The sequence below is a fragment of the Mya arenaria genome, chromosome 5 (assembly GCF_026914265.1).
Source record: "Mya arenaria isolate MELC-2E11 chromosome 5, ASM2691426v1".
NCBI lineage: Eukaryota > Metazoa > Mollusca > Bivalvia > Myida > Myidae > Mya > Mya arenaria.
In genome coordinates, this window is record NC_069126.1 from 38,753,943 (window position 1) to 38,781,651 (window position 27,709).

At 42.0% G+C, this 27,709-nt stretch overlaps 3 protein-coding genes across 5 annotated transcripts in view; 2 read left to right on the top strand and 1 right to left on the bottom strand.

Moving 5' to 3' along the window:
- LOC128234115 (uncharacterized) overlaps positions 1-26,554 on the bottom strand; it is a gene marked incomplete at its 3' end in the record, with an annotated part of 70,957 nt that extends 44,403 nt beyond the window's left edge. For all 3 annotated transcript variants that reach the window (XM_052948134.1, XM_052948135.1, XM_052948133.1), the window contains 3 exon segments: positions 6,091-6,214; positions 10,743-10,954; positions 26,425-26,554. In XM_052948134.1, the coding sequence (XP_052804094.1) occupies positions 6,091-6,214; positions 10,743-10,954; positions 26,425-26,506 (418 nt within the window).
- Positions 12,574-15,735, top strand: LOC128235668 (uncharacterized). The gene is made up of 3 exons (XM_052950472.1): positions 12,574-13,140; positions 14,208-14,467; positions 15,153-15,735. Exons 1-3 carry the CDS (start codon positions 12,574-12,576, stop codon positions 15,733-15,735), a joined length of 1,410 nt encoding a protein of 469 aa, XP_052806432.1.
- Positions 19,331-20,599, top strand: LOC128235669 (uncharacterized WD repeat-containing protein alr3466-like). The gene has a single exon (XM_052950473.1). It carries the CDS (start codon positions 19,331-19,333, stop codon positions 20,597-20,599), a length of 1,269 nt encoding a protein of 422 aa, XP_052806433.1.
- Positions 26,555-27,709: the final 1,155 nt, after the last annotated feature.

Here is a 27,709-nt window from a genome sequence, read left to right on the forward strand (position 1 = left end):
TTCACATGGAAGAAATAAAAACAGTTTTGAGATATGTTATTAATTTATTTAGATATCATAACTGCTACAAATATGCTTATGATTACTAGCATATATGGAAGCTGCTGTAATTTTATTTAATTTCTTTAAACGATATCATTATTGGAATAGGTTTCAATGTTGTACCACAGAGGGTCACGTGATCAAAATGGACCAGCCAACATTATTTTCGTAAAATAAAACTATAAAATATGTTTAATAAAAGCAACCTTTATGAACAAACAATTGTATTCACTGATTAAAGAAAAAAGAAACACCAAGATACATAAAACGTATGTCTTATACCATTATTATAGACATTTGGACATATATAATGGGTATTTAATAACTTGTCCCCAAACTCGTGGGCTACGGGATTTATATAGCTTGGTTTACGAAATGTAGGACCCGATTCATTAAAGAAAATAGAAAAAAAAGTTTCTGCGAATGTTTTGCATATTTAAAATAATCTGATTTTCAAAATTGGCAAACTTGAAAGTTTCAATGACATTCATTTCATATAAATGAATGATATTATAATTTTGCTTTCAATTGGAAAATTTATGAAAATATAAACAGTGTAAGTATGATTATTTTGTTTTAAAAATATTTAAACGAATTACTTCTAAGTTAAAATATAGTGTTAGTCAAGCAGTATAAGTATGATTATTTTGTTTAAACAATATTTAAACGAATTAATTCTTAGTTAAATTATAAAATTATTTCACCGTATATAAAGTAGTATTCATAGTATTAAGAGAGTCACGTGATATGCAAATATCGTAGTGACGTTGTGCGCCCTAAATTTAGAAATTTAGATTATACTGTCGGTTTTAAGGCATGCTCTTATTACGATAAATGCATTTTTGATCAAACACTTAAAAAACGTGAAAACGGTTAAGAGAAGTCATTTGGATATACATTCATTTCGTCGATAAGTTTACATTACTAAAATATACGGTGACTGTGATTTTAAACATTAAAGAATATTTGAGGTTTAATTTAGATAAATAGATGAATATTTCTATTTTTAATGCTTAAGCAGATAAAACTTCTTGAAGTTCTTATATGATTTTGGAAATATATCCCTTTTTCTAATTAATTAAAATATCTAAAATTTGCTTAATATGCTTCTGTATTACGGGCCCTGTTGTACTTCTAACATGCCTCTAAATACAGTACAGTTTGTTTATTCAGACCATTGTATTCTTGCTAATTCTTGTATACAATCATGTAAACTTTATTTTAAATATCATAATTGCTCATTTTTGATAATAAATACCACTTAACTTAAAATAATTACTTTCAATTTATTTTCTCATATATTCTCCTGGGCTAGTATTCATGAAACATCTAAAGTCACCTTAAGTCATTTCCTAACTAGGTCATTTTTTTATGTTAAGTATGTCACTGGTCATATGCTTTAATAACTTAATATTATCTGAAATACTTTATTTTCATTAATTTTATGTAATACACCTAATTTTATGTTTAACATACTTGCGTCATAAATGCTACGTCGGAAGGCAAAATAATATTTTGCTTCGAATGAAGACTTTAAACAAGATAAATTTCCTATTTCTTCACCCTTTTAAATGAAACATAGCGCCGTCTATGTCGCTCACGGGGCCACACATTCGGTATTTTACCAGAACTTGATTGAGAGTTTGGTTTCTTTAAACTCTTCGACAAACCTTTACAATACGACCGTCTATCGGAGCACTGCCAAATCATTATTTTGAAACAGGTTTGTCGAAGTGTTTGTTGAAACTAATCACCTTATTAAACCTCGGTAATAAAACGAAGAAGGAGCTCTTTAAGCGACATAGACTGCCCTTTGTTTCATTTAAACTGTAGTAAATTTAATTCTTATTGATTTAATTCTTATTTTAAGCAAAATGTTGCCTTCCGACGTAGCGTATATGACGTAATTTATCACGTGGTATACACATACTGAATACCAGCTCAGTTTTTATCACCATACCCCTTATAAACTGGAAGAGTATATAATTTCCCGTATTGTTTCCAAAACTTCTGTCACACTTAGCTCATATCTAAAAACATAAGACCTTTAAGTTCATAATTGTTAGTATTACAGAACCTCCGAGTGTTATACCCCAAAGGGTGACTGAAGAATGCTTGTATCCAGGTTCCTCAAACTTGATATGCTGGTGAAATCTATCTGCTTCCTTTTAGTCAAGTTTCAAAAAACATTTGCGGCGTCTTTGATGCTTTGCATCGAAACTATTTATTGCACACGGAAAGATATCACCCGAGATATTCAGGGTTACATGCAACTAATACTAACAATTACAATACGAAACGTGCTTCGAACGGAATCATGCACTAAAACAATACATTAATTAAACGGTTAATGATTTAATCAAATTTTCGTTTTAACAAATTTCAATTATGTCTATCATCGCTTGATGTTTCAAACATCCGAAGTACTAAAGAACTTTAGTACTTCAAGGAACTCTTTGTTCAATATATGTTTATACGTTTACTGGCATGCAGTCCGGTGAGTTATTTTACCATATATTATAGTCATTTATTTGTAAGTATTAAACTATAGAAAATAATTTAGCCCGTTTGTATTTGTTCATAAAATGGGCGATGCCCATGTATTTTGTATTGTACATTTCATATATTTGCTGTGTTCTTATATTTATATTAATTATATTCAATTTGTAGTATTTTCTTATATTCACTTGAAATCAACATTCGTAACTCCGAAGTGTGTTGGTTGTAAAACCTTACATTCTACATAAATGAAAATGTTGCGGTCTTATATGCTCTTTATTTCCAGTGATCGAGATACATATATTAATTGTGTTTGTGCTATCATTCAGCGTAATTAGGAATTACAAAAATACCATCTCCACTGGTGTGGTGTGCTTTGTTAACTAGTCCGCCGTTTATCATTTATCTCTGCAACCCTAGTCATAGTAAAACTCAATCTATACTGTATATTGTATATACCTAATTCAAAATGAACAAGAACACCCCAACCCCTCCCAGCAATGTTTTGCCCATACAAGCGTATCTCTATTACACTAAATATTAACGATGCACTCTTACTCCCAAATAAGATTTACCACAATTTAAACAATTGTTTTAATATACAAAAAAAAAGATTAATAAATGTCGAAGACATAAATAACATTGTGTTTATTTTGATAGAAAGTTGCAGAAAACATGATATTTCTGCCTTATGAGACAATAGTAGATCACCGAAAATCTTTTAGCACTCACCAATCGTTTAATATTGTTTGCGTTTTCAACTATTAAATACAATGTTACAATCTTGCTATAAGTTATTAATATTTTTCATAAATTCATTATTTAGTAAGTAGTTTATTACTAAAAATTTGTGTATGTTATACATGTGTTTGCATTGTCATTTGATTTTGAATAAGATTGTCACTTTAAATGATAATTAACCTTGACTTTCAGAGTCCTTATGGTATCTGTGAATTGACTATTTCTGTAACATAATGTATGTAGTGGCAGGAATTAATATTATCTAATATATCATCACCCTTACTTGTGTGACATTCAAATTATTACCTGAATATTTCTATCACTCTGTATAACATTGTACTTTTATGTTTTCACGAAAAATACATAACCAAACAGAGCCTCTGGTGTTTTATACCGCTATCCGAATAACATAGTTGACACGGTGTAATACTGCTCTATTTCGTAGAAGGGGATAAAACAACAGAGGCCCCGTACATGTATAGATGGTTATTAATTTACGTACTATTAAACACTTATGTCCAATTCCTGTACCCGATTACCAATAATTAATATGCATACATATTCTATTCATGTTGTTGCATATCTTGCAACCTGAATTATTAGCAATAAAACGGGTTTTGAGTTCGAAAAACAATTTTAACTTTCTTTTCAAAGTTTTACTGTGTTTAAAAACATGTCATAATTATGTTTTGAAAACAAAATGTACGTCTATTTAAACGATTTTTAATTAGTCACTCGGTCATCCTCATGCAGCTGAAAACCGGCATTACATACATAGCACCTTTCTAAACAAGTTGATATTCAAAAGACAATAATGTGTATTATTTTTTTATTTGAGAAACAAATCAAAAATTGTGTACGTAGCAAATGTCGTGACTGTCAGAAAAGCTGTGCATGATGCGAATGTCGCATATAACGTATATGTCATGCATGTAATGAAGGTCGAGAATGTCGCATATAACGTGTATGTCATGCATGTTACGGAGGTCGAGAATGTCGCATATAACGTGTATGTCATGCATGTTATGAAGGCCGTGAATGTCGCATATAACGTGCACGTGTATGTAATGCAGGTTACGAAGGTCGAGAATGTCGCATATAACGTATATGTCATGAATGTTACGAAGGTCGCCAATGTCGCATATAACGTGTATGTCATGCATGTTACGAAGGTCGAGAATGTCGCATATAACGTGTATGTCATGCATGTAACGAAGGTCGTGAATGTCGCATATAACGTGTATGTCATGCATGTTACGAAGGTCGAGAATGTCGCATATAACGTGTATGTCATGCATGTTACGAAGGTCGAGAATGTCGCATTTAACGTGTATGTCATGCATGTTACGAAGGTCGAGAATATCGCATATAACGTGAATGTCATGCATGTTACGTAGGTCGAGAATGTCGCATATAACGTGTATGTCATGCATGTTACGAAGGTCGAGAATGTCGCATATAACGTATATGTCATGCATGTTACGCAGGTCGCGAATGCTGTGAATGCTGTAAATGTTACTCAGATAAAAAAACTAGAATGTCGCGAATGTCGCCTATATTTTATATTTAGATGCGGTTTGTTGAATGTTTAAATATATTATTTCTCCCACCTCAGATAAGTAGATCCAATTAATTTAACCATGCTAGATATTCTTATCTTGCCCACGGGCGAAGATAAATTGCCCGTATGGAACTTCTTTTAATGGTCACATTGTAATTACCTCCCATGTTGAAGACTGTCGTCTGTAGCACATCATGGAAACCTTGTCTTGTGGCAATATTTAGAACGTTAGTTAATTATTTCTCGCTTCAAATGTCACCAGAAAACAGTTTTCACGCATCTTTCAAGAAATAATGCTTCACTCTTCTTAGAACTATTTAAAGACCGATCAGACCATTTACATACTCTGAATCACTGCGCGAATATCCATGACAACCACGAATTATCGCATATCCGTACGCAATTATTTTCACTAAGCACAAAAGAGTTCCAGCAAAAAAATACATTTTTACTTAATTTTGTTTAACTGAGGTGGGAGAAAAAGCATCTACCATAGCCGCTCGTGTAAGATAGGCTCATCCCAACCTTCGCGCATGGTATTTGCGGAAACTCGGTAAACCTCGTTTCCGTAAAACACCCTACGCTCGGGTCGGAATGAACCTATCTTTCACTCTCGGCCATGGAAGATACTTATATTCCTAAGGACCATGAGTATAACTTCCTAATCGCGAACATTTTTATACTGATCATTTCCTAAAGCAAAAATATTTGAATGGAGAATTGCCATCAGCATGTAGCTCTCATACTCCATAGCGAAGAAATGTGTTATAGGATGCAGTGGCGACTAAAGAAATTGTGGGGCAAAACCCTTTATTTCACTAAGGTATTGAAATGGCACCTTTAACATCATTGGACGTATAAGTTGGACATACTTATGAAGAAAAAACTATTTTTATATAAATAAACTATGCCACATAATATGAATTTGCCGGCAAACTGGGGGGTGGGGGGCATGGATCCTTGTGCCCCCTGCTATATCCGTCACTGGAAGGGGTGGTTTAATGTGCTTAGGTCAACGAAACTGCCGCCTTTGGTTTACTAGTCTACATCGAAGATATTGGTGGTTTAACATATCTGTGTTAGAGGAATTGTTGCAAATGGCGGTGCCTTTACAATCCTATTGAAACCATAGGCCACCAGTATCGGTTAGAAATGGCAATAACAGTTATTATAAACTAAAGATCATGGCCCTGACTGATGATGCCAAGCTTGAGCCAGGAAAATTTAATTTGCAACTATTTACATACGCATTTTTATGTAGATGTATATATCGACGTCGTACGTAGCATCCACCCTCAACGAGAGACTGGTGTCTTCATACAAATTAGCGGTAGATGCTTCACCAACACAAAACTGCTTCCACGGATAGACCTGGAAAAAATCACGGGTTGTGTAGAGAGACTCACACATTTTAATTTGCCAACTTTTTTCCAGTTGAATTGTTTTGTGCCTAATGTCATTTATTTTATTTTCTAAAATAAAGATGACTCGTTCACGCGTTGTCCATGTAAATAAATAAAAATATACTTCTTCTGTCGTTTAAAGGTCGGTACTTCTCACTGCGTCATTTCATTGTTTCTTCTTTCACCAACCTTTTATTTTCCTCCAATCCTTACATTTGTTGAAACATTTTTCGAACTCGTTCCTTTTAAAAAATATCTTTTCCTCACGACAGATTCAGAGGAAATTTGGCATTCTACCATCTTGGAAAGGAAGTGATGGGTTTGAATGATGCATTGTGGGACGGGACTCAGAGAGGCCACGGGCTGTAAAGGCGTCATTTATCATTATCCTTAATGTGCTTTGAGCAACTCAAATTTAACGAGAATTTGAGCTGTATTTCTACTTTGATGATGTTTTATCATGAAAACAAGCACTTTACTCGCATTTTACACAAATTCAGTTTGGATGTCTTACCCTATAAAACGTGAACGATTGGAGTATTAAACAGATTCACGTTTCTGACAAAAGTTTTATTAAACCCGTGATGCATGTTATACGGTTCTGTCATGCAATGGAGATCTCACTGACACCGGATTTTCAAACTAAATCATTTTTTTTTAAAATCAAGAGACTTCCGTTTTAAGGCAAACATGGTGAATATACATATATAAACAACTTTTGGACCAGACACGTAATTTGCTTTTCGTTATAACAAACACTATTTTGTACACTCTCAGCATTTGCCCCCAGTTTTTGAACAAAATATAAGTTGCTCAGCATATCGCTCAGTAACCGGGAACTGAGTATAGTGTACATCAACATATCGCTCAGTAACCGGGTACTGAGTATAGTGTACATCAACATATCGCTCAGTAACCGGGTACTGAGTATAGTGTTCATTTCTCCGTTTAGCCTCCGCTATGTTTTATCAAATATTGATACGTATATACCAAACTTACAGTAATATACTTTCCGAATCGAGCCGTGTCTTTTGCTGAAGTCGAATTATTTAAGGATTGAGGGGTAGAAAAATGCGTTTATATTATGAGAACGTGGTAAATCTATCCAATGTGATTGCATGTTAATTCGAGATTATAATAGATATACTGTCGGGCGTCTTGTACCACTGGATAACAGTCTGTGTCAACGATGTTAACAACTAAAAAGGTAGTTAGTTTAACCAAAATCATGGTATTTTGTTAACGCGAATGTTTGTTGTCCAATGAGTTGGAAATAAAAAACAAACAAGTTATGCCGCTAGGCCGCTAACGCTTACTTCATGTCGTTAGGCCGATGGACTGCTAAATCGAATCTTTGGGAAATGCTGATAATCGCCAGAGCATGTTAACGTGTTCTTAAAAACGTAAGTTTATTATTGATTTCCCAGAAAACGCTTAAAATGCTGTGAAAAAGAAAACAATTTGAGGCTGCCAGTCCGTTAACTTTTCAATCCACTTGGCACCAAGGCATCAGGGCTGCTAGATCGACTGTTTGGAAAAATGCTGATAATAGCTACAGGAGTTTAATTTGTTCATGAATAAAAGTTTATTCATTTTTGTTTTCCAAGAAAATAGAAAACAATTGTAAGCCGCTAGGCAGCCAGGCCGCTAACTTCATGCCGTTAAGCTGACAGGCATCTGGGCTGTAATATCGACTTTTGGGGGGAAATATTGTTAATTGCTACCTTCAGTTTTTGTTTCACTTTTTTTAGTCCGCTATGCCGCCAACTTACCGCCACTATGCTGCCAACTTACCGCCGCTATGACTCCACGTACATTTTGTAAGAGGGGTATGAGCTCTACAGAGAATCATATTAAACAGCCTTACCATTGTATTCTTTGCTAACTGTTTCAAAATTCATTGCCATCCATTATAAAGTAAAGCGAAGAACCGTATAACACTAGACAGTGAGAACAATATTAATGGATATTTATCAAGTCTATTTACAAAAATGTATTTACTACAGGCGTGTATATTTACATTTAATAAACATTCTATGACTTCATGATTGGGACAATACGAATAAAAGAAAGAAAAGAAAATGATAACTTAAACACGTAGTCAAGCAAGCATTTTCACATTACAAAAGTGTAAATTCTACCATAGTTTTAAGAAAATGTCTGCAAACCTGGCGAAACAAATACACCAGCAAACCATGAAAATCAATTTCATATTAACATCTCCTACATAGAACAGATTCAACATCTCATTCCATGAAAAAGGCTTCCGACTTCAGTGGGGTGCCATTAACTAACAAGAGTATCGCAGGGATGCGCCCAAAACGCCCATTTTATTAACAGGCAAAACTTAAAGAAGGACGGACGGACAAAGCGGCGACTAAATGTCCTTCGGGGAGCATAGAAATATGATAAACGCCCATATGGAGAAAATTTAGGGAAACTTTTAATAGAGGAATTTTCATAACAAATGATATTCCCGACATTATAAGTCTGCTATTCGCTGACGACGTTGCAAATTGCGCAGAAACCGCGAATAACTTACAATTGCAACTTAACCGTATATCGGAATATTGTGATAACGCGGAAATGACTGTTAACTTAAATAAAACAGAAATCATTGTATTTCGAAACGACGGCCCGTTGAGAAATTATGAAACTTGACAGACCGTTTTGTCGCTTTAATAACAAAGAACTTTTTAAACTGTTTGACTCTATGGTGGTCCCCATTCTGACATATGGAGCGGAGATCTGGGGTTGTAGTTACGCCCCTGAAATCGAACGAGCTCAAAGTTCCTTCTGTAAAAATGTGCTCGTTCTAAATATAAGTACTTATAATTGTATGGCACTAGGTGAATGTGGTCGTGTTCCACTTTGCGTGATATATTATTTAAAATGTATTAAATACTGGTGTAAAATTCTGCATAATTATGCAAAACCATGGCTACCCTAAACACTGCTAAGTTATGTTAAAACGTCAAGACGATATTAGAAGAATAAATTGGGTAACAAAGTTAGAGAAATGTGGACTTGGCTACGTCTGGCTATGGCAAGACGTAGGCGACATTCATACTTTCAACGCGCAATTTAAAGCTCGCTTAATCGACTGTATGACTCAGAGGTGGCACGACACCGTTTGAAGCTGCACTCTCACAGATTGAACGTTTTGACAACTTTTTTTTTGTCAGGGAACGAGTCGATTTTTGCGAAATGCATGGAAACCAGTTATATAAGAATGCTGACAAAATATAAGATCGCAGATTTTTATATTCAGGTTCAAAAATTGATGTTTTAAGCAATTTTCTTAAACCATTACTAAGCCATAAAACATAAATTTTTGAACGGAAATATGAAAATCTGCGATCTGATCTTTTGTCAGCAACTTTTTATCACTGGTTTGCAGATATTTACGCAAAAGTTTGCTCTTCCAAGACAAAAAATAAAAAAAAGTTGTCAAAACGGTAAATCTGTGATGGTGCAGCTTTAATACATCTTCAAGATGCGATCTCTATAAACATGTTAAATCATTACTCAATCCGGAAAAATATCTTCCTATAAACTTATCACATAAATTTGTTTGTGCGCTCGCGCGATTTAGGTGTTCAAGTCACCGGTTAAATATCGAAGTTGGCCGGCATCTTAACATAGAAAAAAATGACAGATTTTTTGCGTCCTGCTTAATCAACGAGAAAAGGCTTTTATTAGAAAATAAATTTCATGCGTTTTTCATATGCCCGAGGTGCTCTACTGTAAGAAATCAGTTTTCATATAGCTGGTACACGGGTCGATCTGACCTACATGCCTTTTACAGACCCCTACAGTCTGATAATAGTTTTGTTATTAGACAAGTGGCAATATTTTTTTTTAATTGTTATAAAAGGCGGATTGAAATTTGTATACAATTTGTATTAAGCAATGACACCACTGTATTGTAATTAATGATGTACATATAATAGTATGTATTTTGGGCCGGATGCCTTTATGTACTGAATAAAGTTGAGTTGAGTTGAGTTGACATAAGACTAGTAAAATACTTTTTAATGTATCGATAACAGTATTTACCAAAGATCTTAATCTACCCAAGACTGTACGGTAAAACTGGAGGGTGGGGTAAAAAGAATAATTTCCGGATTTAAATTAATAGTGATGTTATTTTCACAAACATACATGTTTGGTGACTTCATGAAGCAGGAATTCTACCAGCATATGATAGGCGAACACAGCCATGTCGTTATGCGCCACATGACTTGATATTACGATAATTTCTACGGAAACACTGTGCAATGGGCTATGTACCGTTGTAGAATGTTACCTGAATGTGTGGCCATTTGTGTATTTCCTTCATGCAAGGTTTTTTAACGTTGATTGTCTTGATTTATAAAGTTCAGACTTTGTGTTACATCTGATCATAAAACAACAAAAACATTTGTATAACACAGGGGTGCACAAACCATGTTAGTTTTTGCATTTTCACAGGTTGCCCTGCTGACTAAAATTACCTTGAATGGAAATATCATGGTGAGACACCTGTGTACATTTAATGCCAAAATGAAAGCTACATCTTGTGATCTGTCCACCTTCCACTCGCACGTGACGTTTGATTCAAGAAGTGAAGTACTCAACACAATCTCCACTTGGCTCATGGCAGTCCCGTTTTCTCCATGGTAAAACTGCGTGTGCCGCGGTTGTATTGTATCCTCACATCTCGTTACTGGATCAAAGATTGATCTACATTATTTCAGGTAATATTATATCAAATAAAATCTATGTTAAGCGTCTGGTACTAATGTTTAAAAACGGACTACCTGGAATACAACTGGCGAGAAAAAACCCACACATCCTGTAATCAACCTCTTCGAGATATGTGACAGTAAACCAGCAATGACGTTCAAGAAAAAGATTAAACTTTACACTCTGCTTATGGCAAGACAAACGTTAAGATATTTTATTTCAAATATATGTATTCAATAAAAAATATGTGAACCTAAAAAAATATATTTGATCTATAATTGCAATATATTTATTCAATAAACATATTTATGGACATAAAACATATGGACTAAAACAAATAATAATGGAGTTAAAATAAAGAAGTTTATAAAAAAAAAATTCTTAAAAATTATTTATGAACTTAACAAATGTATCGCATGAAAATGTTTTATTTACTTTCAATATTTTTATATGCGATTTGGAATTATTAGCATCTTGGGAAATTATCTACATCTTGAAACAACAATTTTGATTGGCTAAGAAAAAACTAAACAAGATAGCAGCGCTCAATCACAGTGGATTGATGACATAAACTTATAATTTTGGCTAGTTGAACTGATTTATTGTGGCTGGATGTACTTATAGTGGCTCCTGTCATCGAGCCAATGTGATTTTGTTTCCTGGAATCACATTGTGATCATGGAAGCGGACAGCCAATGAAATTCCTAGTGCAAAAAATCCGTTTTCCCATCTAAAATAGTATCTAATGTTATGTTGCGCGATGTTGGCCTACAAGACTGTGGTGTACACTAGTGGTTTGCGATGTTGGCCTACACGACTGTAGCGTACACTAGTGATGGAGCTATGTTGGCCTACACGACTGTGGTGTTCACTAGTAATAAAGCTATGTTGGCCTACACGACTGTGGTGTACACTAGTGGTGGTGCGATGTTGGCCTACACGACTGTAGCGTACACTAGTGATTGCGCGATATTGGCCTTCTTGACTTTGGTGTACACTAGTGGTGGTGCGATGTTGGCCTACACGACTGTAGCGTACACTAGTAATTGCGCGATATTGGCCTACTCGACTGTGGTGTACACTAGTGATTGCGCTATATTGGCCTACGCAACTGTGGCGTACACTAGTGATTGCGCGATATTGGCCTACTCGGCTGTGGTGTACACTAGTGATTGCGCGATGTTGGCCTACTCGACTGTGGTGTACACTAGTAATTACGCGATATTGGCCTACTCGACTGTGTTGTACACTAATAATTGCGCGATGTTGGCCTACACGACTGTGGTGTACACTAGTAATTGCGCGATGTTGGCCTACTCGACTGTGGTGTACACTAGTAATTGCGCGATGTTGGCCTACACGACTGTGGTGTACACTAGTGATTGCGCGATGTTGGCCTACTAGACTGTGGTGTACACTAGTAATTGTGCGATGTTGGCCTACTCGACTGTGGTGTACACTAGTGATTGCGCGATATTGGCCTACGCAACTGTGGCGTACACTAGTGATTGCGCGATATTGGCCTACTCAACAGTGGCGTACACTAGTAATTGCGCGATATTGGCCTACTCGACTGTGGTGTACACTACTGATAGCACGATGTTGCCCTACTCGGCTGTGGTGTGCACTAGTGATTGCGCGATGTTGGCCTACACGACTCTGGTGTGCACTAGAGATTGCGCGATATTGGCCTACTCGACTGTGGTGTACACTAGTGATTGCGCGATGTTGGCCTACTCGACTGTGGTGTACACTAGTGATTGCGCGATATTGGCCTACTCGACTGTGGTCTGCACTATTGATAGCACGATATTGGCTTACACGACTGTGGTGTGCACTACTGATAGCACGATGTTGCCCTACTCGACTGTGGTGTGCACTAGTGGTTGCGCGATGTTGGCCTACACGACTGTGGTGTGCACTAGTGATTGCGCGATATTGGCCTACGCGACTGTGGTGTACACTAGTGATTGCGCGATATTGGCCTACTCGACTGTGGTGTTCACTAGTGATTGCGCGATATTGGCCTACTCGACTGTGGTGTACACTAGTGATTGCGCGATGTTGGCTTACACGACTGTGGTGTACACTAGTGATTGCGCGATGTTGGCCTACACGACTGTGGTGTACACTCGTGATTGCGATATTGGCCTACTCGACTGTGGTGTACACTAGTGATTGCGCGATATTGGCCTACTCGACTGTGGTGTACACTAGTGATTGCGCGATATTGGCCTACTCGACTGTGGTGTACACTAGTGATTGCGCGATGTTGGCCTACACGACTGTGGAGTACACTAGTGATTGCGCGATGTTGGCCTACACGACTGTGGTGTACACTAGTGATTGCGATATTGGCCTACTCGACTGTGGTGTACACTAGTGATTGCGCGATATTGGCCTACTCGACTGTGGTGTACACTAGTGATTGCGCGATGTTGGCCTACACGACTGTGGTGTACACTAGTGATTGCGCGATGTTGGCCTACACGACTGTGGTGTACACTCGTGATTGCGATATTGGCCTACTCGACTGTGGTGTACACTAGTGATTGCGCGATATTGGCCTACACGACTGTGGTGTACACTAGTGATTGCGCGATATTGGCCTACTCGACTGTGGTGTACACTAGTGATTGCGCGATGTTGGCCTACACGACTGTGGTGTACACTAGTGATTGCGCGATGTTGGCCTACACGACTGTGGTGTACACTAGTGATTGCGATATTGGCCTACTCGACTGTGGTGTACATTAGTGATTGCGCGATATTAGCCAACTCGACTGTGGTGTGCCTTAGTGATTGCGATATTGGCCTACTCGACTGTGGTGTACACTAGTGATTGCGCGATGTTGGCCTACTCGACTGTGGTGTACACTAGTCGTGGCGCGATGTAGGCCTACTCGACTGTGTTGTGCACTAGTGATTGCGCGATGTTGGCCTACACGACTGTGGTGTACATAAGTGATAGTGTGCTCTTGGCTAACAGATTGTGGTGTGCACTAGTGATTGCGCGATGTTGGCCTACTCGACTGTGTTGTACATAAGTGATGGCGTGCTGTTGGCCAACAGATTGTGGTGTGCACTAGTGGTGGCGCGATGTTAGCTAACAAGACTGTGTTTGTGTACTAGTGCACTTTTGATGGTGCGATCTGGGCTTACATTACTGAGGTGAACACTAAAAAGTACTAGTGTTGCAATGTTGGCCTACATGACTGTTGTGTACACTACAGATGGTGCGATGTTGGATACACGACCGTGATATAAAGAATGGTGGTGCGATATTGGCCAACTCGACTCTGGTGTACACTAGTGATAGTGCGATGTTGGCCTACACGACTGTGGCGTACACTAGTGATGGTGCGATGTTGGCCTACACGACTGTAGTGTACACTAGTAATGGTGCGATGTTGGCCTACACGAATGTGGCGTTCACTAGTGATGGTGCGATGTTGGCCAACTCGACTGTGGTGTTCACTAGTTATGGTGCGATGTTGGCCTACACGACTGTGGCGTACACTAGTGATGGAGCGATGTTGGCCTACACGACTGTAGTGTACACTAGTGATGGTGCGATGTTGGCCTACACGACTGTGGTGTACATAAGTGATGGAGCTATGTTGGCCTACACGACTGTAGTGTACACTAGTGATGGCGCGACTGTGATGTACACAACTCCTGGTGCAATGTTTGCCTACACGACTGTGATGAACACTACTCGTGGTGCAATGTTTGCCTACACGACGGTGGTGAATACTACTCGTCGTGCAATCTTGGCCTACATGACTGTGGTGTACACTAGTGATTGCGCGATGTTGGTCTAAATGAATGTGGTGCACACGAGTGGAAGTGCATGTTGGCCTACATGACTGTGGTGTACACTAGTGATGGTGCGATGTTGGCATACACGACTGTGGTCTGCACTTATGGTGGTGCGATGTTGGCCTACACGACTGTGGTGTACACTAGTGATGGAGTGACGTTGGCTTACAGGACCGTAGTGTATACTTATGTTAGCGCGATGTTGGCCTACACGACTGTGGTGTGCACCAGTGATTGAGTGACGATGGCCTACACGACTGTGGTATGCACCAGTTATTGCGCGATATGGCCCACACGATCGTGGTATGCACCAGTGATATAGTGATATTGGTCTACATGACTCTGGTATGCACCAGTGGTGGTGCGATGTTGGCCAACAGGATTGTGGTGTGCACAAGTTGTAGGTCGATGTTGGCCTACACGACTGTAGTGTACACTAGTGATGGAGTGATGTTGGCCTACATTACTGTGGTGTACACTAGCGATGGTGCGATGTTGGCCTACAGGACTGTGGTGTACACGAGTGATGGAGCTATGTTGGACTACACGACTGATGTGTATACCAGTGATAGAGTGATGTTGGCATACATTACTGTGGTGTACACTAGTGATGGTGGGATGTTGGCCTACAGGACTGTGGTGTACACAATTGATGGAGCTATGTTGGACTACACGACTGTTGTGTACACTAGTGATGGCGCGATGTTGGCATACATTCCTGCGGTGTACACTAGTGATGGTGCAATGATGGCCTACAGGACTGTGGTGTACACGAGTGATGGAGGTATGTTGGACTACACGACTGTTGTGTACACCAGTGATAGAGTGATATTGGCCTACACGACTCCGGTATGCACCAGTGGTGGTGCGATGTTGGCTTACATGACAGTGGTGTACACTAGTGATGATTCGATGTTGGCCTACACGATTGTGGTGTAAACTAGTCATAGAGCGATGTTGCCCTACAGGACTGTAGTGTGCAATAGTGATGGTGTAAGTTTGGCTTACATGACTTTGGGGTGCACTTGCTATGGCGCTATGTTGGCCAACACGACAGTAGTGTACACTAGTGGTGGTGGGATATTTTCCTACACGACTTTGGTGTACACTAGTGATTGCGTTATGTTGGCCTACACGAATGTAGTTTACACTATTGATTGAGCTTAGCTGACCTGCATGACTGTTATGTACACTAGTGACACCGCGATTTTGGCTTTTACGAATTTGGTGTACACAAGTGATGGCGTGATGTTGGCCGGCACGATTTTAGTTTACACTAGTGGTGGAGCTGTGTTGGCCTACAAGACTGTTGTGTCCATTAGTGATGGAGCTATGTTGGCCTACACGACTGTGGTGTACATAATTTATGGAGTGATGTTGGCCTACTCGACTGTGGTGTACACTAGTGGTGGTGCTATGTTGGCCTATACGACTGTTGTGTACACAAGTGATGGAGCAATGTTTGCCTACACGACTGTGGTGTACACAAGTGATGGAACAATGTTGGCCTACACGACTGTAGTGTACACTAGTGATGAAGTGATGTTGACCTACACGACTGTAGTGTACACTAGTGATTGCTCGATGTTGGCTAACACGACCGTGGTGTACACTAGTGATGGCAAGATGTTGGCCTACACGACTGTGTTTACACTAGTGATGGAGCGATGTTGGCCTACACGACTGTAGTGTACACTAGTGATGGAGCTATGTTGGCATACAAGACTGTGGTGTACACTAGTGATGGAGCTATGTTGGCCTACACGATTGTGGTGTACACTAGTGATGGAGCTATGTTGGCCTACTCGACTGTAGTGTGCACTCGTGATTGAGCTATGTTGGCCTACACGACTGTGGTGTACACTAGTGATGGAGCTATGTTGGCCTACACGACTGTGGTGTAAATAAGTGATGGAGCTATGTTGGCCTACACGATCGTGATGTACATATTTGATGGAGCTATGTTGGCCTATGCGACCGTGGTGTATATAAGTGATGGAGCTATGTTGGCCTACACGACTGTGGTGTACACTAGTGATGGAGCTATGTTCGCCTACACGACCGTGGTGTACACTAGTGATGAAGCTATGTTGGCCTACACGACCGTGGTGTACACTAGTGATGGAGCTATGTTTGCCTACACGACTGTGGTGTACACTAGTGATGGAGCTATGTTGGCCTACACGACTGAGGTGTACACTAGTGATGGAGCTATGTTGGCCTACACGACCGTGGTGTACACTAGTGATGGAGATATTTTGGCCTACACGACTGTAGTGTACACTAGTGATGGAGCTATGTTAGCCTACACGACCGTGGTATACACTAGTGATGGAGCTATGTTGGCCTACACGACTGCGGTGTACACTATTGATTGAGCTCTGTTGGCCTACACGACCGTGAAGTACACTAGTGATGGTATACACTAGTGATGGAGGTATGTTGGTCTACACGACTGCGGTGTACACTAGTGATGGAGCTATGTTGGCGTACACGACTGTGGTTTACAGATGTGATGGATTTATGTTGGCCTACACGACCGTGGTATACACTAGTGATGGAGCTATGTTGGCCTACACGACTGTGGTGTTCACACGTGATGGTATACACTAGTTATGGAGCTATGTTGGCCTACACGGCTGTGGTGTACACTAGTGATGGAGCTATGTTGGCCTACACGACTGTGGTGTACACTAGTGATGGTATACACTAGTGATGGAGCTTTGTTAGCCTACACGACTGTGGTGTACACTAGTGATGGAGCTATGTTCGCCTACACGACCGTGGTGTACATTAGTGATGGAGCTATTTTGGCCTAAACGACTGTGGTGTACATAAGTGATGGAGCTATGTTGGCCTACACGGCTGTGGTGTAGATAAGTGATGGCGCTATGTTGGCCTACAACACTGTTGTGTACACTAGTAATGGAGCTATGTTTGCCTACTCGACTGTAATGTGCACATGTAACGGCGCGATGTTGGCCTACATGACTGTGGTGTGCACTAGTGATGGCGTGATGTTGGCCTACACGACTGTGGTGTTCACACGTGATGGTATACACTAGTGATGGAGCTATGTTGGCCTACACGACTTTGGTGTACACTAGTGATGGTATACACTAGTGATGGAGCTATGTTGGCCTACAAGACAGTGGTGTACAAAAGTGATGGAGCTATGTTGGCCTACAAGACTGTGGTAAACACTAGCGATGGAGCTATGTTGGCCTACACGACCGTGTTGTACATAAGTGATGGAGCTATGTTGGCCTACAGGACTGTGGTGTACACTAGTGATGTAGCTATGTTGGCCTACACGACTGTGGTGTACATAAGTGATGGCGCTATGTTGGCCTACAACACTGTTGTGTACACTAGTAATGGAGCTATGTTTGCCTACACGACTGTAGTGTACACTAGTGATAGAGCTATGTTGGCCTACTCGACTGTAATGTGCACATGTAACGGCGCGATGTTGGCCTACATGACTGTGGTGTGCACTAGTGATGGCGTGATGTTGGCCTACAAGACTATTGTGTACACTAGTGATGGAGCTATGTTGGCATACACGACCGTGGTGTACACTAGTGATGGAGCTATTTTGGCCTACACGACTGTAGTGTACACTAGTGATGGAGCTATGTTAGCCTACACGACCGTGGTGTTCACTAGTGATGGAGCTATGTTGGCCTACACGACTGTGGTGTACACTAGGGATGGAGCTCTGTTGGCCTACACGACCATGGTGTACACTAGTGATGGTATACACTAGTGATGGAGCTATGTTGGCCTACACGACTGCGGTGTACACTAGTGATGGAGCTATGTCGGCGTACACGACCGTGGTATACGCTAGTGATGGAGCTATGTTGGCCTACACGACAGTGGTTTTCAGTAGTGATGGAGCTCTGTTGGCCTACACGACTGTGGTGTACACTAGTGATGGTATACACTAGTGATGGAGCTATGTTAGCCTACACGACCGTGGTATACACTAGTAATGGAGCTATGTTGGCCTACACGACCGTGGTATACACTAGTGATGGAGCTATGTTGGCCTACACGACTTTGGTGTACACTAGTGATGGTATACACTAGTGATGGAGCTATGTTAGCCTACACGACTGTGGTGTACACTAGTGATGGAGCTATGTTGGCCTACACGACTGTGGTGTACACTAGTGATGGAGTTATGTTGGCCTACACGACTGTGGTGTACACTAGTGATGGTATACACTAGTGATGGAGCTATGTTAGCCTACACGACTGTGGTGTACACTAGTGATGGAGCTATGTTGGCCTACACGATTGTGGTGTACACTAGTGATGGTATACACTAAAGATGGAGCTATGATGGCCTACAAGACTTTGGTGTACACTAGTGATGGTATACACAAATGATGGAGCTATATGAGCCAACACGACTTTGGTATACACTAGTGATGGAGTTATGTTGGCCTACACGACCGTGGTATACACTAGTGATGGAGCTATGTTGGCCTACACGACCGTGGTGTACATAAGTCATGGAGCTATAATGGCCTACACGACTTTGGTGTACAATAATGATGGAGCTATGTTGGCCTACACGACTGTGGTGTACATAAGTAATGGTGCTATGTTGGCCTACAACACTGTTGTGTACACTAGTAATGGAGCTATGTTGGCCTACACGACTGTAGTGTACACTAGTGATAGAGCTATGTTGGCCTACACGACTGTAGTATACACTAGTGATAGAGCTATGTTGGCCTACACGACTGTAGTGTGCACTAGTAACGGCGCAATGTTGGCCTACACGACTGTGGTGTGCACTAGTGATGGTGTGATGTTGGCATACAAGACTGTTGTGTACACTAGTGATGGAGTTAAGTTAGCCTACACGACAGTGGAGTGCACTAGTGATGGAGCTATGTTGGCCTACACGCATGTGGTGTGCACTAGGGATGGAGCGATGGTGGCCTACGCGACTGTGGTGTGCACTAGTAATGTCGCGATGTTGGCATACACGACTGTAGTGTACACTAGTGCTGGCGTGATGTTGGCCTACACGACTGACGTGTGCAATAGTAATGGCGGGATGTTGACCTACACGACTGTGTTGTGCACTAGTGATGGCGCGATGTTGGTCTACACGACTCTGTTGTGCACTAGTGATGGCGCGATGTTGGCCTACACGTCTGTGTTGTGTACTAGTGATGGCGCGATGTTGGCCTACACGACTGTGGTGTACACTTGTGATGGCGCGATGTTGGCCTACACGACTGTGGTGTGCACTAGTAATGGCGGGATGTTGGCCTACACGACTGTGTTGTGCAGTAGTGATGGCGCGATATTCGCCTACACGACTTTGTTGTGCACTAGTGATGGCGCGATGTTGGCCTACACGACTGTGTTGTGTACTAGTGATTGCGCGATGTTGGCCTACACGACTGTGGTGTACACTAGTGATGGCGCGATGTTGGTCTACACGACTGTGGTATGCACTAGTGATGGCGCGATGTTGGCCTACACGACTGTGGTGTGCACTAGTGATGGTGCGATGTTGGCCTACACGACTGTGGTGTGCACGTGTAATGACGCGATGTTGGCCTACACGACCCTGGTGTACATTATTGATGGCGCGATGTTGACCTACACGACTGTGGTATACACTAGTGATGGCGCGATGTTGGCCTACAAGACTGTGGTGTACAGAATTGATGGAGTTATGTTGTCCTACACGACTGTGGTGTACAGAAGTGATGGAGCTATGTTGGCCTACAAGCTTGTGGTGTACATAAGTGATGGAGCTATGTTGGCCTAAACGACTGTGGTGTACATAAGTGATGGAGCTATGTTGGCCTACTCGACTGTGGTGTACATTAGTGAGGGAGCTATGTTTGCCTACACGACTGTGGTGTACATTAGTGATGGAGCTATGTTGGCCTACACGACCGTGGTGTACACTAGTGAGGGAGCTATTTTGGCCTACACGACTGTGGTATACATTAGTGATGGAGCTATGTTGGCCTACACGACCGTGGTGTACGCTGGTAATGGAGATATGTTGGCCTACACGACTGTGGTGTACACTAGTGATGGCGCGATGTTGGCCTACACGACCGTGGTGTACATAAGTGAATGAGCTATGTTGGCCTACAAGACTGTGGTGTACATGAGTGAAGGAGCTATGTTGGCATACAAGACTGTGGTGTACATAAGTGATGGAGCTATTTTGGCCTTCACGAATGTGGTGTACATAAGTGATGGAGCTATGTTGGCCTACACGACTGTGGTGTACATTAGTGATGGCGCGATGTTGGCCTACACGACCATGGTGTACATAAGTGATGGAGCTATGTTGGCCTACACCACTGTTATGTACATAAGTGATGGAGCTATGTTGACCTACTCGACTGTGGTGAACACTAGTGATGGAGCTATGTTGGCCTACAGGACTGTGGTGTACATAAGTGATGGGGCTATGTTGGCCTACATGACTGTGGTATACACTAGTGATGGAGCTATGTTGGCCTACACGACCGTGGTGTACACTAGTGATGGAGCTATGTTCGCCTACACGACCGTGGTGTACACTAGTGATGGAGCTATGTTGGCCTACACGACCGTGGTGTACACTAGTGATGGAACTATGTTGGCCTACACGACCGTGGTGTACACTAGTGATGGAACTATGATGGCCTACACGACCGTGGTGTATACTAGTGATGGAGCTATGTTCGCCTACACGACCGTGGTGTACACTAGTGATGGAGCTATGTTCGCCTACACGACCGTGGTGTACACTAGTGATGTAGCTATGTTCGCCTACACGACCGTGGTGTACACTAGTGATGGAGCTATGTTGGCCTACACGACCGTGGTGTACACTAGTGAAGGAGCTATGTTGGCCTACACGACCGTGGTTTACACTAGTGATGGTATAAACTAGTGATGGAGCTATGTTGGCCTACACGACCGTGGTATACATTAGTGATGGAGCTATGTTGGCCTACTCGACCGTGGTATACACTAGTGATGGTGTACACTAGTGATGGAGCTATGTTGGCCTACAGGACCGTGGTTTACACTAGTGATGGTATAAACTAGTGATGGAGCTATGTTGGCCTACACGACCGTGGTATACATTAGTGATGGAGCTATGTTGGCCTACTCGACCGTGGTATACACTAGTGATGGTGTACACTAGTGATGGAGCTATGTTAGCCTACACGACCGTGGTGTACACTAGAGATTGAGCTATGTTGGCCTACACGACCGTGGTGTACAGTAGTGATGGAGCTTTGTTGGCCTACACGACTGTGGTTTACACTAGTGATGGAGCTATGCTGGCCTACACGACCGTGATGTACACTAGTTATGGAGCTATGTTGGCCTACACGACCGTGGTATGCACTAGTGATGGCGCGATGTTGGCCTACACGACTGTGGTGTGCACTAGTGATGGTGCGATGTTGGCCTACACGACTGTGGTGTGCACGTGTAATGACGCGATGTTGGCCTACACGACCCTGGTGTACATTATTGATGGCGCGATGTTGACCTACACGACTGTGGTGTACACTAGTGATGGCGCGATGTTGGCCTACAAGACTGTGGTGTACAGAATTGATGGAGTTATGTTGTCCTACACGACTGTGGTGTACAGAAGTGATGGAGTTATGTTGGCCTACAAGCTTGTGGTGTACATAAGTGATGGAGCTATGTTGGCCTAAACGACTGTGGTGTACATAAGTGATGGAGCTATGTTGGCCTAAACGACTGTGGTGTACATTAGTGAGGGAGCTATGTTTGCCTACACGACTGTGGTGTACATTAGTGATGGAGCTATGTTGGCCTACACGACCGTGGTGTACACTAGTGAGGGAGCTATTTTGGCTTACACGACTGTGGTATACATTAGTGATGGAGCTATGTTGGCCTACACGACCGTGGTGTACGCTGGTGATGGAGATATGTTGGCCTACACGACTGTGGTGTACACTAGTGATGGCGCGATGTTGGCCTACACGACCGTGGTGTACATAAGTGAATGAGCTATGTTGGCCTACAAGACTGTGGTGTACATGAGTGAAGGAGCTATGTTGGCATACAAGACTGTGGTGTACATTAGTGATGGAGCTATTTTGGCCTTCACGAATGTGGTGTACATAAGTGATGGAGCTATGTTGGCCTACACGACTGTGGTGTACATTAGTGATGGCGCGATGTTGGCCTACACGACCATGGTGTACATAAGTGATGGAGCTATGTTGGCCTACACCACTGTTATGTACATAAGTGATGGAGCTATGTTGACCTACTCGACTGTGGTGAACACTAGTGATGGAGCTATGTTGGCCTACAGGACTGTGGTGTACATAAGTGATGGAGCTATGTTGGCCTACATGACTGTGGTATACACTAGTGATGGAGCTATGTTGGCCTACACGACCGTGGTGTACACTAGTGATGGAGCTATGTTCGCCTACACGACCGTGGTGTACACTAGTGATGGAGCTCTGTTGGCCTACACGACCGTGGTGTACACTAGTGATGGAACTATGTTGGCCTACACGACCGTGGTGTACACTAGTGATGGAACTTTGATGGCCTACACGACCGTGGTGTACACTAGTGATGGAGCTATGTTCGCCTACACGACCGTGGTGTACACTAGTGATGGAGCTATGTTCGCCTACACGACCGTGGTGTACACTAGTGATGTAGCTATGTTCGCCTACACGACCGTGGTGTACACTAGTGATGGAGCTATGTTGGCCTACACGACCGTGGTGTACACTAGTGAAGGAGCTATGTTGGCCTACACGACCGTGGTTTACACTAGTGATGGTATAAACTAGTGATGGAGCTATGTTGGCCTACACGACCGTGGTATACAGTAGTGATGGAGCTATGTTGGCCTACTCGACCGTGGTATACACTAGTGATGGTGTACACTAGTGAAGGAGCTATGTTGGCCTACAGGACCGTGGTTTACACTAGTGATGGTATAAACTAGTGATGGAGCTATGTTGGCCTACACGACCGTGGTATACATTAGTGATGGAGCTATGTTGGCCTACTCGACCGTGGTATACACTAGTGATGGTGTACACTAGTGATGGAGCTATGTTAGCCTACACGACCGTGGTGTACACTAGTGATTGAGCTATGTTGGCCTACACGACCGTGGTGTACAGTAGTGATGGAGCTTTGTTGGCCTACACGACTGTGGTTTACACTAGTGATGGAGCTATGCTGGCCTACACGACCGTGATGTACACTAGTTATGGAGCTATGTTGGCCTACACGACCGTGATGTACACTAGTAATGGAGCTATGTTGGCCTGCACGACTGTGGTATACACTAGTGGTAGTGCTATGTTGGCCTCCCCGACTGTGGTATACACTTGTGGTGGTGCGATGTTGGCCTATACGACCGTGGTATACAGTAGTGGAGGTGCGATGTTGGCCTACACGACTGTAGTGTACACTATTGATGGAGCGATGTTGGCCTCCCCGACTGTGGTATACACTAGTGGTGGTGCTATGTTGGCCTCCCCGACTGTGGTATACACTTGTGGTGGTGTGATGTTGGCTTGCACGACCGTGGTATACAGTAGTTTAGGTGCGATGTTGGCCTACACGACTGTGGTTTTCACTATTGATGGAGCGATGTTGGCCTACACGACTGTGGTATACACTAGTGATGGAGCTATGTTGGTCTACACGACTGTGGTGTACACTAATGGTTGTGCGATATTGGCCTACACGACCGTTTTGTGCACTAGTGATGGTATACTAGTAATGAAGCTATGTTGGCCTGCATTACTATGGTATACACTAGTGATGACGTGATGTTGGCATACACGACTGCGGTGTGCAACAGTGATGGAGCGATGTTGGCCTACACGACTGTGGTATACACTAGTGATGGAGCTATGTTGGTCTACACGACTGTGGTGTACACTAATGGTTGTGCGATATTGGCCTACACGACCGTTTTGTGCACTAGTGATGGTATACTAGTAATGAAGCTATGTTGGCCTGCATTACTATGGTATACACTAGTGATGACGTGATGTTGGCATACACGACTGCGGTGTGCACCAGTGATGGAGCGATGTTGGCCTACACGACTGTGGTATACACTAGTGATGGAGCTATGTTGGTCTACACGACTGTGGTGTACACTAATGGTTGTGCGATATTGGCCTACACGACCGTTTTGTGCACTAGTGATGGTATACTAGTAATGAAGCTATGTTGGCCTGCATTACTATGGTATACACTAGTGATGACGTGATGTTGGCATACACGACTGCGGTGTGCACCAGTGATGGAGCTATGTTGGACTACACGACTGTGGTGTTCACCAGTGATGGAGCTATGTTGGACTACACGACTGTGGTGTACATAAGTGATGGAGCTATGTTTGACTACACGACTGTGGTGTACACTAGTGATGGTGTGATGTTGGCCCACAAGACTGTGGTGTGAACTTGTGGTGGTGCAATGTTGGCTAAAACGACTTTGGTGTTCACTAGTGATGGCGTGATGTTGCCCTACACGACTGTAATGTACACTAGTTATGTAGCTATGTTGGCCTACAAGACTGTAGTGTACACTAGTTATGTAGCTATGTTGGTCGACACGACTATTCTGTACACTTACTGTGGTGCGATGTTGACTTACACGCCTTTGATGTACACCAGTGATGAAGCTATGTTTGCCTATACGACAGTAGTGTACACTTGTGATAGCGCGAAGTAAGCCTATTCGACTGTGGTGTACACTAGTGGTGGAGCTATGTTGGACTACACGATTGTAGTGTACACTATTAATGGCGCGCTGTTGGCTTACACGACAGTGGTGTACCTTAGTGGTGATGCGATGATGGTTTACACGAATGTGGTGAAAAGCAGTAATGGCGCCATGCTGGCCTACTTGACTGTGGTATACACTAGTGGTGGCGCGATGTTGGCCTACACGACTGTAGTGTACATTAGTGATGGCGCGATATTGGCCTACACGACTGTGGTGTACACTAGTGATGGTGCGATGTTGTCCTACATGACTGTGGCGTACACTAGTTATGGAGTGATGTTGGCCTACATGGTGGTGTGGTGTGCACGAGTTATTCTGCGGTTTGCACATCCGCACTGGCTAGGTGAATGTTAAATGCTTCAACCCTATGGTAGTTATTGATTATTTATGCTATACTAAACAAATAGTCGGCAGCCGGGCTGCGATCAGTGAATGCCGATATGATACTGGCTAATGAATAATGTATAATGGCAGCTCAATGACCACACATATTTATCTATTAGGCCTATTCCTCTCGGTTTATGCTTTTATGTGCATGTGGTCTTTCGATTTATGCTTTGATTTTATATGTGTTACGTTTTGTTTGTGTGTGTTGCCCACATTTCTGTTTGATGTTTTGTATCCGTTCTCTTCTATACAATTGAATTTATTTCAGGAATCAAATATTTTAACTGATAAATCTAATGTTTCGCCAATAGTTAGACTGACAACAATCACATTGATCACTCACATCTTAAAATTAGTCACTGTTTCCGCAAAACCGATAGCTGTCGAGCTCATTTTTAAACAAATTGAAACAATAAATAACCAAAATCTTACTTATAATTAAATCCTCCGCGCCCGTCGTTGGGAGACTTGCACTCACCACCAATAAGAAAAAAATAAAAAAAATAAACATCATCTGAAAGATATGACTGCAATTAATATACGTGTATGGAAATGTGCTGATGGCACTTGAATGATCGATTCACGTTCAATGACTTCCGTCCGAAATAAATTATTACGAACACACGCTGCATGTATTTACATTACTACTACAGTTTGTAAGTATTAATGGTGAGTTGTATTACACGATGATATAATATGAAATAAAAATCATACTCATTTAAAAAAAAATACACACAAAAAAGTAGCTATGTTGTCATGAAATTCCTTGTGTCCATGATCTCCGTATCAAAGGCAGACGCTACGATGACATAACAGTCCATGTGCCAACCACTTCCGTATCACAGGCAATAGCTATATTGACATAACATGCCTTGATGGCAACGTGAACATGTCAGTCCATGTGTCAACCACTTTCGTATCACAGGCAGTAGCCATGTAGACCTAAAAAGCATTGAGGGCAACGTGAACATGTCAGTCCTTGTTTCAACCACTTCCGTATCACAGAGAGTAGCTATGTCGACATGACATGCCTTGATGGCAAGGTGTACATGTCAGTCCTTGTGTCAACCACTTCCGTATCATAGGCAGTAGCCACGAAGACATAACAGGCCTTCATGGCAACGTGAACCTGTCAGTCCTTGTGTCAACCACTTCCGTATCACAGACAGTAGCTATGTCGACATAACATGCCTTGATGGCAACGTGAACATGTCAGTCCTTGTGTCAACCACTTCCGTATCACAGAGAGTAGCTATGTCGACATGACATGCCTTGATGGCAAGGTGTACATGTCAGTCCTTGTGTCAACCACTTCCGTATCATAGGCAGTAGCCACGAAGACATAACATGCCTTGATGGCAACGTGAACATGTCAGTCCATGTGTCAACCACTTCCATATCACAGGCAGTAGCTATGAAAACATAACATGCCTTGATGGCAACGTGAACATGTCAGTCCTTGTGTCAACCACTTCCGTATCACAGGCAGTAGCTATGAAGACATAACATGCCTTGATGGCAACGTGAACATGTCGGTCCTTGTGTCAACCACTTCCGTATCACAGAGAGTAGCTGTGTCGACATAACATGCCTTGATGGCAATGTGAACATGTCAATCCATGTATCAACCACTTTCGTATCATGGGCAGTAGCCATGTAGACCTAAAATGCCTTGATGGCAACATGTCAGTTCTTGTGTCAACCACTTCCGTATCAT